This window comes from Brienomyrus brachyistius, chromosome 1 (genome assembly GCF_023856365.1).
Source record: "Brienomyrus brachyistius isolate T26 chromosome 1, BBRACH_0.4, whole genome shotgun sequence".
Taxonomy (NCBI): Eukaryota; Metazoa; Chordata; class Actinopteri; order Osteoglossiformes; family Mormyridae; genus Brienomyrus; species Brienomyrus brachyistius.
In genome coordinates, this window is record NC_064533.1 from 29,917,865 (window position 1) to 29,929,924 (window position 12,060).

A 12,060-nucleotide genomic window follows, 5' to 3' on the forward strand; every position below is an offset into this window, starting at 1 on the left:
CCCAGGTTCAAATCTCCGCCTGGGTCACATGTGTGCGGAGTTTGCAGGTACTTTTTCCGGGTGCTCCAGTTCCCCCCCCCCCCCGACAGTCCAAAGACATGTTGAGGCTGATTGGACTTGCTAAATTGACCGTAGGAGTGTGTGTGAATGGTGAGTGTGCGCTGCGATGGGCTGCTGCCCCACCCCCCCCCCGAGGCGATGGATTTTTAACTGCCATCGCCTCGTTGAGTAAAAACGACAAATCCCACAATGCAACACTAACGTCAGTATAGCGTAAACTAGGAATTGCTTTAAAAGAGCTTTCTGTCATGTGTCAGCACACTGAGGACCATGGCTGCTGTCGCGGATCCAGCTTCATTCTCGTCTTTTTTGAAGTGCATTACCAAGCACTTGAACCTGAAATACAGTGTCGATTTTGACAGTCAGGTTCTAAAAGGGAAGGTTGCTCTCACCATTGAAGCTCTGGAAGATAAATTTTCCACCCTGGTATAGTACTCAAGGCTAATGAATTGTGTCTCCGTAATGTTCTTTAGTATTAACTCATCGAATACGGTATTTATTCATATATATGCAGTATATTCACTTGCACTTATTATCGATCATGAGCTACATTTTTTATGAAAGACTATGCATTGCATTTGATGCAATTTGTTGTACCGATTAGCTGGCTACCACGTTCAGTGAATCAAAACTGAACCTTACCGACTTTACATTAGGATTTCATTTATTGAAATGTACCAGTTTTCCTTATTCTGATTTGTGTGAAGTTATTTTAAAAAGAAATGTAAAATTATATGCAATATAAATTTAAGTACAACTTTTTACGGATTTTAAAAATCATTGCTATTCTGCGCTTAGAAGAGCACCACGTACTTATCATTGAAATTTTGAGGTTCGTTGTCTATCTTGAAGTACATAACCAATTAAGGACTTGGACCTGAAAAACAGTGCCGATTTATATTTAGTGAAAGTTTTAAAAATAAGTCCCCGCAAAATGTACATAATTCTTAAAGCCATATATCGCTGCTTCTGCTTTCAGCAGTGAAACAAAACATAATATTAGTTTTATTTGTTCTAAATGGTGAATTTTTCCCATTAATTTTGGCGAAGTGGCAGTGTCGATTAACTGGCAGATTGCTCTCCACAATCGCTCTTCTATTTGGCCGAAATATTGAAATGCAGTTAATACATGCAGGTATTAGTTTATCGGTGGTTTTATGAAGCATACCTGTGTACAGTCTTGTGGTGATTATGAAGCAGAGTGATTAGGACAGTTTAAAGGTTGTAAGATGTGATGACTGGTGAGAAGATAGTGCCTTCAAGAGACAAACCATGAAGTTCCAGAAAGGGGAACATGGATGCCGCAAATTTAAATAAAATCCTACATATTTTCATGGCTGATAATGAACTAGGAATATTTCTAGATTAGCTATTGGCCATAGTTTCCCAAAGGTACAGGCAGTCTTTAGCTTTAGCTATAAAGTTTAGTTACTGTATTTCTTTTTGGCTATAGTAGACTTAAATGATGAAAATGCTAGTCAGTCACTGAAAAGTCAAACTTCACGTGTCATGCATGGTTTTCCACTCGCGATTGCTACATGCTATATTCCAACAGCCGTGAAATAAAGGGAACTACGCAGTTTTTTTTTTTAATCCGAAAAATCTAAGAAATGATAATGCAAATAAGATTGTTCTCCTTTATACGTTATACGTAAGTGGTGTGCAGCTAAAATGGTGGATGGCAGATGAAACCGTCGGGTGCTTTGCTCAACAGCAGGCATATAGCTAGGTAGTAAAAGTATAGGTTTGTTACGCCTAAATTGCTCCCTCCCTCATCCTCTTACCGCCAACCTATCGGTAAGGTTGCTGATCCACTGCCATCCAACCCACAAAATTCATGGTTAGGCTACAGGCCAGCTCAACAGACTTCATAATAATTTTGTTGCTTGCCTTAACAGGGTGGATAGGACAAGTTCATGCAAAATTCTGTCATATAGTTATTACTATTAAGTGCGATCAAGCTGATGTCAATTGCTGGCAAACATTTAAATGGCATTCCTCCAGAGTGGAGAATTTATGCACATCTGTAGGCTACATGTGTGGAATAATGAAATCATTTCATGGTGTAATCTGGGTTATAGGGCTACATAAAAAATGGGTAGTGAAAACTTATGTTTTCTGCTTGGAACATTTTTTTTCCCCACGACAGATTCTTGATACAAAGGACCTGAAGATTTGTAAGGTGACAGCCAATGGACAGGAAGCTAAGTTTACTGTTGGTGCATCACACAGCTTTAAGGGAGCTCCTCTGGAAATCACACTGCCCTTTGACCTCTCCCGGTAAGGGTTCTGTGGGCTGCAATTGGTGACTGTTAAACAACCAACAACATCAAACAGATTCTTTTCAAGATGCCGCTGACATTCTCCAGTCTATGAAAATTATACTGTACTACCTTAAGACCTGGTAATGAAATGTATTAATATGAAATAAAAATAAATCAGGCCTTTATGTGGCCTTTATCTCAATGCCTATAAGCAGATTACATTCTCGGGCCTACTTGTAAAGTGTGTGAAGGTCCATTTGTTGGGTATCTTTTTCCTGGAATTAGTTGAGGTAAAGGCTTTGGGTGTTAATCCCACAGGGGTCAACATGCGATCGTGGAGGTGACCTTTGAAACATCCCCAAAAGCCTCAGCCCTTCAGTGGCTCAATCCTGAACAGACTGCTGGGAAGAAGCATCCCTACCTCTTCAGCCAGTGCCAGGTAAATCATCTCCCATTCAGTCAGGGCATGCCTGCATGCAGTATTGCCTTTTTGATTGGAATTCCTGCTATTGTGCTTTTTTTTACTCAGAATTGCACAGAAGTTGCTAGATATGTTTCTTGGAAACATTTTCCGTTCTTTTGAGGGAAGAAAAGTTTCTGCTGGTAATAGTAGGACTGCCTAAAGTGAAAGTTTATTGATGTTTTATGTGTTATATGTTTTTTATGTTTATATATAGTGGGAAGTAGACATATTATGTAGAGTGATGCAAGAGTCAGTTGTGTTCTTTACTCCTGTTTTGCTGACACCTGAAATTATAATTAGTTTTTATGTCTGCTCTTTGCTTCTACTGATTGTGCTGGTTAGCCCTAATAAATCACTTGATGACGGTAAAGGCACCTCTGGTATTATCTGCACCTTTAATCGCCGCAGCCTGACTTGGGCGTTTTGCGGGATTAACCCTCCACACTTTTATTGTGTGATACCTATCAGATCGGCATGAGATGAAGAATAAGTCCAAAGGGCAGCTGTCTTTACTGCAACATGTCTCTGGCATTTATCATTTCTGTCACGGTTCTTTGATTTTTCTCTGCTGGCTCTTTCTTCTTTCATCTTGCTCCTATTCGCATTGATGTTGTTTTATTCATTTTTGGGTGGGGCTTGGAATGATGGGTTTCAGGCCATTCACTGCAGGAGCATGGTGCCCTGCCAAGACACCCCATCGGTGAAGCACACCTACTATGCCCAGGTAAGCTCACCTGTCACCTCCGCAACACCTGTAAGATCTGTCTTCATAAGCCCCCCGGTACATCTGCTTGGTGATTGCGTTAAAGTCTTTTGGAAACCAATGTGTCAATACAGCAACCTTAATGTAGCTGCGTGAAGCATCCTTGGTGGGAGCTAAGTATAAAATTTTCACCTCTTGCCATTGCTCCAGTTCTCATATCTAGAAACCCTTTTAACCACTTGGCAGCTGGGGATGAGAGGGCAAGGGCACCACAATACAGAAGGGGATGGGGGAAAGTTGATATAAAGGACGGGAGGGACTGACGGGTATTGAACGTAATAGGTGAGGATGGAGAATGATTAACTAAACAGGGATCCTGTACATGCAACTTTTTTGTAGCATGAATATCCTTCTGATTGGGTTAGTGGACTTGTGACTGATATACTGAGGCCAATTAGTAAGCTTGTCTTAAAGAGGACCAATAGGTAGATGGAACAGGGTTGGAAAAAGGAGCCAGTGATTGTAGCAGCAGAAAGTGAGGTCACACTAGTGCAAAACAATTGTGTCGTCTTCGCAGCATCTAGCGAAAGTGGGTGTAGTACAGGATGTGATATTTTGTTTTAAGTCAGTGTTGGTGCAGTGATGTTAATAAGGGAAACAGTCACACATAGTTTGCCTTTTTTTCCTTGTACCTTGCCAGTCAGTACTGATGAAATTCATAGCACACAGTGGGGGGAAAAATGCATATAGTATTATCAGCCATCTTGCCTGGTAAGCTAGGTGTGAAGAATACTAACTAGCAATGTCATAAAATGCCCTGTAATGAGCTTGTTTACACATTTATATTCTGGTGTGTGTGTGTGTGTGTGTGTGTGTGTGTGTGTGCGCAGGTGTCTGTTCCCAGGGACCTGGTGGCTCTTATGAGTGCGGTGCCTGATGGGAAGGAAGTGGATCCCCAAGACAGCAGCCGGACTATCTACCGCTTCAGGCAGACGGTTAGTTTGTCTTTTTCCTTCTTTCGTCTAGTCATCTGCTTGGAGAAAATAAAGGTGACAAAAATCTAGTTTTTGGGCAGGGTTTTGTTTTCAGTAATTGTGCCTTTTAGCATGCCAGGTGAGATCATTAAAAAATACAACATTGATGTTTTATTTGCGTGACATTATGTTTTGTGGCATCAGAAATAGGCAAACAAAGCATGAGATTCTTCTGTCTCCACAGCCACCTAGATCTTTGAAAACAGTTGAGGTTGAATATTAGGGCTGGGTCTTGCCAACTAGCCCATGTTACAATACTCATTACGATGGCAGTATAACGACTGAATACACCACAGTGCATCTCGGTATTGCCATTGTATCCAGATGGTTAACACTCCAATATTCAAATGAGAACTACTTAAATTTTAAACAAGCCAAATTTAAGGCAAATTTGAGTTGTTGCACATTTCAGCTGCCAGCTGCATAAACTATGCATTTCTTTTTGCAACCATAAAGTGCATATATTTTTTTTAAAACAAAAAAGACAGAATGATAGACTTTTCTTAGTCCTTAGCATTTCAGCAGTAGACACTTCACTGCATTTTTACTTTGCAGTGCACTTAATACAGGCTACATAAACAGCATATTTTAAATCAGAAAATGTTGGGAAAAGTGAAATAAAACATTCAATTATGCAGTAAAACGGTACTGCATAAAGTGATGCAAAGGTTGGGGGCAGCATGATGGTGCAGTGGTTAGCACTGTTGCCTCACACCTCTGGGACCCAGGTTCGAGTCTCCGCCTGGGTTACATGTGTGCGGAGTTTGCATGTTCTCCCCATGTCATCGTCGGGTTTCCTCCAGGCAATTTAGCAACTCCAATAGCCTCAGCATGTCTTTGGACTGTGGTAGAGTACCTACAGGAGTGTGTGAATGTGCCCTGCGATGGGCTGGCCCCCCCATCCTGGGTTGTTCCCTGCCTCGTCTCCCATAGCTTCCGGGATGGGCTCCGGACCCCCCACAACCCAGAAGGATAAGTGATTTAGAAAATGGACGGATGGATGGAAAGGTTCAAAATAGCAATGAAAAATTGTGACAAAGTAAATTGCGAAAAATCAATTAATTCCAAAATTGATACAGCTTTACTGAAGCTGTGAGTGCAGCAAGATGAGTTTTCCAGCTGAGCCAATAATTGGTGTTTTTACCCCCCCCCCCCATCTCCCATTGTCCCAAAATCTGCAGGTCCCCATGCCATCGTATCTGATCGCCATTGTGGTGGGCGCACTAGAGAGCAGGTACATACCTCAACTTCAAGATTCTGCCTTGGTCACTATTAGCTGTGTACTAAGAATTTCTGTCTGAAAAATCGACCTTCCGAGTTTGTAATATAAGCAGATTTTTTTTAGTATTGCTCATGAAAGGTAATATGTCTGACAGACAGATCGGACCAAGGTCTTCAGTGTGGTCTGAAAAGGAAATGGTGGAGCTCGCCGCATTTGAGTTCACAGAGGTAAATGTTTTAGGACACTACCTTAAATTTGACTTGGTGTTCTTGGGGAAGTTCAAAAACAGTGTATATTGTATAGGTTTTCAGAAGAATTTGGAGGTTTAAAATAACTTCTACTTTACTGTAGTCTGTAAAATGTGAAATTTCAGTGGTGTCTTGATAGAAATTTATAGAACTATTCTGATTATGTAAAATGAAGCACAAAAATAGCTTTATTCTATTACGTTGTAATATTCAGTTTAGTGATACAAAATAAAAATATTTACTCATCGATTTTTGCAAATTTAAAATGTCTGTAAATTGCTTTACTATATACAATAGTGACAAAGTTTGAACCCTATAGAACTTTAAATTCCTGCATAATTTTGAATATTAGAATGAGTTAATTTCCATTCAAATTATTTAATATAAAATATACTGATTTCAACTTTTAATCTCCTAATCAGTATTCAGGATTAGATCAGTCGATACTTGGCAATATTGGATTTGAAGCAAAGAATAAAATCCTGACTAGCTTCAGTAAAAATATGCAGCTTCATTTGCATAAATGTGTAAAATATCCATTAAAATGTCTTGCACATCTCAGACAGAGTCCATGCTCAAGACTGCTGAGAATCTGGCTGGCCCGTATGTTTGGGGACAGTACAACATCCTGGTTCTCCCCCCCTCCTTCCCTTATGGAGGCATGGAGAACCCCTGTCTCACCTTTGCCACACCCACTCTGCTGGTGAGTGTTCACAGGGCATGACGTCTAATCAGGTTCAGCAGATGTGTGGTGCTGTCAGTCAGAAGGACCTGATGCCTTTCTCTGCTTTAAACTGCTCTCTTGTTTTCCAGGCAGGTGACAAGTCCCTGTCTAATGTAAGTGACTTACATTAAGCAGTCTGTATACAGACAGAAAAGTATCTATATTCGATATTTAGACCTTTTTCCCCCTTAGGTAATAGCTCATGAAATCTCTCACAGCTGGACTGGAAACTTGGTTACCAACAGGACTTGGGAGCACTTCTGGTATGTTGCAACGAACATTACCTCACCTAAGTTGGTGTGCTTTTCAGAAGTTATGAAAGTTCTCTCTTAAATCACATTAATCCAAAATCAATTGACCTGGTGATTATTTTGTAGATGTCATTAGTATGCTTGGAAACAAACTTCTATAATTCATTAATCATTCAGAATGATTATTTGTGGGACAAAAAAGTGATGGCATAGAAAATGTGCAATATCTAAAATAGTGGAGTAAGTTAATAGAAATTTTGATAATACTTCACTTAAAGCTGTCGTTTGTAATGTAATGCACTATGGAAACCTTCATAATGGATTATAATGGTAGGTATAAGAATTGATGATTTGTTTGCTTTATACTGCGTTATGAAGGTATGTGTGTATGAAGGAAGTGCATCATAGATGAGATTATGAATCCATTCATAATGCATAATAAATATGGCTATATCGTGTTATGCCTTTTTATAAATATTTATAGCCGTGTTTATAAAGCTTTATAAATGCATTGTAATGTGTTCTGAATGTGTTCATCAAGTCTTATAGATGTGGTATTTATGGAAAGTGTTACAGAAATTTCCTGAAATTCAATAGCTAATCACTTGAAACTTTTGTCATAAAGCAAAATGCATTTAACTGTGAGTATCAAAAGTGTGGGCTGCGAATGTTATGAATCGAGGTTGTAGTAATTAGGAATTGTTCTCGTGTATACTGCAATGCTGGTAAGCTGAAACACTTTTCTCAGGCTGAATGAGGGGCACACCGTATACCTGGAGAGAATGATTGCCAGGCATCTTCACAACGAGCAGTTCCGCCAGTTCATGGCCATGGGAGGCTGGAAGGACTTGAAGGAGGCGGTAAGATTAGCAGAGTGGTTTTTGGATAGATCGGGATGGATAGATTGGGAAGTGAATTGACTAACATGGCTGCTGCATAATAGACACTGATCTCAATCTGCCAAATCACTTCTACGGGTGGCAGTTTTGCTAATGAATGTCTGCCATCTAATGGATTCTCCTGTCTCACAGGTAAACACTTTTGGTGCTAAAAGCCCTTTCACAAACTTGGTCATCAACATGGAAGATGTTGATCCTGATGATGCCTTTTCCTCAGTTCCATATGAAAAGGGTTTTGCTCTGCTCTACCACTTGGAAGAATTGATGGGCGGACCAGGTACCCTCCTGTATACATCTTCACACATTCTGACTGTACTTCTATTTACATGTGAACATACAAAGGTATTATTGATGAGGTTGATATTATTAATGGCTTCAATGACTACACTACAGTATTTGGATTAACAAACAATGGGCGCTTAGAATTTCATTGCTTTTCTCTATTAAATAACATTCCTGGGTCTTTGCTTGCAGAGGTTTTCATGGGGTTTGTTAAATCCTACATCCAGCTGTTTGCTTACAGCAGTGTTACCACTGAAGACTGGAAGAACTACCTGTATGTCTACTTTAAGGATAAGGTATTTGAGAATGGTGTATACAAGCGTATAGCAAAGGCAACCCAAAGAAAATAACCAAAAAAATAATAATAATTTGTGACCTAAGCATCTAATAAATTTCTAGCATATCCTTGATTAAAAATTTTTGTAGTCATTCAGTGTTGTCCTCTTCAGGTGGATGTTTTGAATAAAGTGGACTGGAACAGCTGGTTTCACACTCCAGGAATGCCCCCATTTAAACCAGAGTAAGTCGGCATAGAGCAGGAGTATTGAATTGGCAGACCAGCGTGCAGTGAACGGGGAGTGCTAGTGGCCTTGTAAACAAAGAACTTGCATGGGTTTTTTTAATTATCGTCTTTTACTTGAGTAACAGGATATTGAAATGTTAACCTTGGTGTGCTTTCTACTATATGGTATACAAGGACTAAGTACTTGTAGTATATGTTTGTGCCTGCATGCCTGCTGTGTGGTGGGATTGTTGTATAGATCTGCTTCATTTACAGCAGCTCTGTCCCCACACAGGTATGACAGCACTCTGGCAGATGCCTGCATTGCTCTTTGCCAGCGATGGACCAAGGTGCAGTGACTCCCCCACAAGCCCTTTTTGCTTGTTTTAAATTGGTCAGAATCTGAAGTGATCTTAAGAGACTCTGCTGTTTCAGACTCTCATGGTTTATTCAGCCTTTTCAGGACTCACTCTCCTTCACCAGAACATTTCCTGTGTTAAAAAAAAACAAAGAACAAGTGGAAAACATACATGGAGCTTTTAAATCCATTATGCATAAACTGGTACTGGTTGAAGTGGGCTGTTTCAATTTCTTTTCCTCCGTTTTTGCATTTCTTGCTATAAATTACCAATGATGGCTGGCCAATCACAATCTGCCGCTCCTTGTCCCCAGGTGAAAGAGAAAGATCTGGCCAGCTTCGGCCCAGAGGATATACAGGGATTTTCCTCTCACCAGATAATTGAATTCCTGTCCTTACTGCTGCAGGAGGTATGCTGATGGACCTTTAATTATGGGTTTCAGTAGAGATGGTGGTCTTGGTTCCTTAGAATCTGTTCTGATTTTTATTTAAATTTCATCTCCATTTAGGAGCCTATTCCATTGTCCCATGTGAAAAGGATGCAGGAGGTTTACAACCTGAATTGCAAAAACAACTGCGAAATACGAGTCCGGTATGTTGGTATTATGCCTTGCTGTGTTGTGTAATGTCACAATATGTTTTGGTTGCGGAGGCTGTGCTGGGAATGTTTATGTGCATTTCCTGCCTTTTCTAGATGGCTTCGTGTTTGTTTAAGAGCCAAGTGGGAGGATGCAGTTCCTCTTGGTCTGAAGATGGCTACAGAGCAGGGACGCCAGAAGTTCACCCGGCCTCTCTATAGGTAACGACCAGTCTCTGCTCCCCAGCCCCTACAGCAACTGCACACGCAACCCAACAGTAACTGTTTGGCTTGCTGATTTTGTTTGCTTAAAACTGCCTCAGGACATTTACAAATCTGATAACTGCGATGTCATGAGGCTTCCTTCCAGTACTTCCTCGTTGGTATCCCCACGTGTCGTGGGAGACCAGGGTTCAATTCCCTTACGGGGAGAGGTTTCTTATTTTAAGTGTGAAGTCCCAGATAAGACCGTTAAACGGTTTCTACTCACAAGCAATTAGGTGTGTGTACGACCTTGCACTATAAATAACACCAACCGCTTCCACCTCCGAAAATGCAGAGACGGCTTACTAGTTTATTTGTTATAAATTCTTATTCTATTAAACATAAATGCATATCTTCTGTGGTGAAAGGAGGATGTACAAAGTCAGAATTTCATTGTACAGCGAAACTGCTTGTTTACCGTTCATATGACAAAAAAACTCTACATTAGAATCCAGTTATAGTGGACTCGCTTAACGGAATTTCACTTATAACGGACAAAAAATTTGGACCTCTCTTAGCTGTAGTTTTTTTTGGGGTATAACGGACATGCAGGCTCTGCCTACAAGGCGCGTGTCGTGCCGGTATTATTAATAATCACGCATCTGGTCAGGTAAAGTTGGATTACTACATGTGGTATAGATTATTATATTGTACAAGTGTGTCTGCTGAGGTGTGGCATGAGTAAATGGTGTCCTATAGTTGTGTTCTGGGCATACAGCAACTCTGGCTATAACAGACTTTGGATATAACAAAGTTTCATTTTTCCAGGTCCCTTGAAGTCTGTTATAGCTGGATTTTACTGTATCTCTGTCTGTCTTGATCAATAGGTGTGTCTGAATGTGTCCTTTCTCCCGCCAACTCCATGCCTCATTCTCTGTTCTGTGCTTTTCAGGGAGTTATATGGCTTTGAGAAATTCCGGACAGAGGTGGTGGAGACGTTCCTCAAAAACCGGCCTTGCATGCACCAGGTCACAGCTGCCCTGGTAGCCAAGGACCTAAAGCTGGAACAAGCCCAGACCCCCAGCCTGTAGTCTGCTACTATATGTATGGATCAGTTCAGCATAATCTGTATACTCTAGCATCACTGCCGCATGGTGTTAAACACATGGTATTTAAAAGCCATAGTCAAACAGCCTGATTTTATTATCCCTGCCAGGGTTGGTTTTACAGTGTCTCAGGGAAAATATTAGTAAAATTTCCAAAACTTATATTCATAGGTGATTTTAAAAAAGAAATCGCTTATCTCCATTCAAATTTACATAAAATGTCTTCCCATATTCAGATGTGCACATTGTAAATGTCACTAATTACTGCAGAAATTCTTACTCCTGATTATATGGATATTGATTTTTTGACACCGGTCAAGTCCTACATGAAATTATTAAACTGCTCTAAAACAATTTTAAGTATATAATGTGTTTTTTACCATGAGAACAGTTACCTGTGCAAATAATATGTATGGCCTAACCTCCATTCATAAAACTTGTATGAAACTTTGAATTTTCATCTACAATTCATCTGTGACTGTCACCAGGAAGATGATGACAATGACGACATTGATATACAATTCATGGGAGCATCTTCTCCTGTAAATTCTCTTTGACTGAAACTTTTATTAACTTTGTGGCAGTTAATGCAAATTGCTTACAAAATGTGAGTAGCGTTTGACAGCTCATTCACTTTCATTAGATGTCTGTTTATTTGCTGTAATGATAAAATCTTCAGCCTTATGGAATTCTTAAAATGAATGGCCAAAAATGTATTGAATATCAAAATAATCACCTGGCTATTACACCTACATGAACTTTTATGACATCCTGATCTAATACAATAGGCTGCAATATGGAGTTGCACCCCCACCCCCCTCCACCCTGGCTCGCAGTTAAGTTCTTCCACACCAAACTCACCCAACTATGTCTTTATGAACCAAAATATCTTTATATGCACATCAAGACATTTTGGACAATTCTATACTTCCAACCTTGTGGGACCATCCATCCATCCATTTTCCAAACCGCTTATCCTACTGGGTCGCGGGGGGTCTGGAGCCTGTCCCGGCAGCAATGGGCACGAGGCAGGGAACAAGCCAGGATGGGGGGCCAGCCCATCGCAGGACACACTCACACACCATTCACTCACATATGCTAAAGAGTCACAGAGTACTCAACTGGTTAGTTGAAACAAAATCTTGGTCTGGATTTTTACTTTC

The 12,060-nt window shown here is 40.3% G+C and overlaps 1 protein-coding gene across 1 annotated transcript; it reads left to right on the forward strand.

Moving 5' to 3' along the window:
- The first annotated feature begins 294 nt into the window (after positions 1-294).
- Positions 295-11,251, forward strand: LOC125740453 (leukotriene A-4 hydrolase-like). The gene is made up of 19 exons (XM_049011612.1): positions 295-486; positions 2,210-2,340; positions 2,643-2,763; positions 3,443-3,511; positions 4,381-4,485; positions 5,706-5,758; positions 5,901-5,973; positions 6,557-6,697; positions 6,808-6,831; positions 6,911-6,981; positions 7,718-7,829; positions 8,001-8,145; positions 8,343-8,446; positions 8,600-8,670; positions 8,948-9,002; positions 9,325-9,420; positions 9,520-9,602; positions 9,705-9,809; positions 10,744-11,251. The coding sequence occupies exons 1-19, from the start codon at positions 331-333 to the stop codon at positions 10,880-10,882; spliced, it is 1,854 nt and encodes a 617-aa protein (XP_048867569.1). The 5' UTR covers positions 295-330; the 3' UTR covers positions 10,883-11,251.
- Positions 11,252-12,060: the final 809 nt, after the last annotated feature.

Bases quoted from the DNA above. Each gene is read 5' to 3' on its own strand.
- LOC125740453 (XM_049011612.1), top strand. From the start codon at position 331: ATGGCTGCTGTCGCGGATCCAGCTTCATTCTCGTCTTTTTTGAAGTGC. The intron at 2,341-2,642 runs GTAAGGGTTCTG...TTAATCCCACAG, and splicing joins CTGCCCTTTGACCTCTCCCG to GGGTCAACATGCGATCGTGG. The intron at 7,830-8,000 runs GTAAGATTAGCA...CCTGTCTCACAG, and splicing joins GGAAGGACTTGAAGGAGGCG to GTAAACACTTTTGGTGCTAA.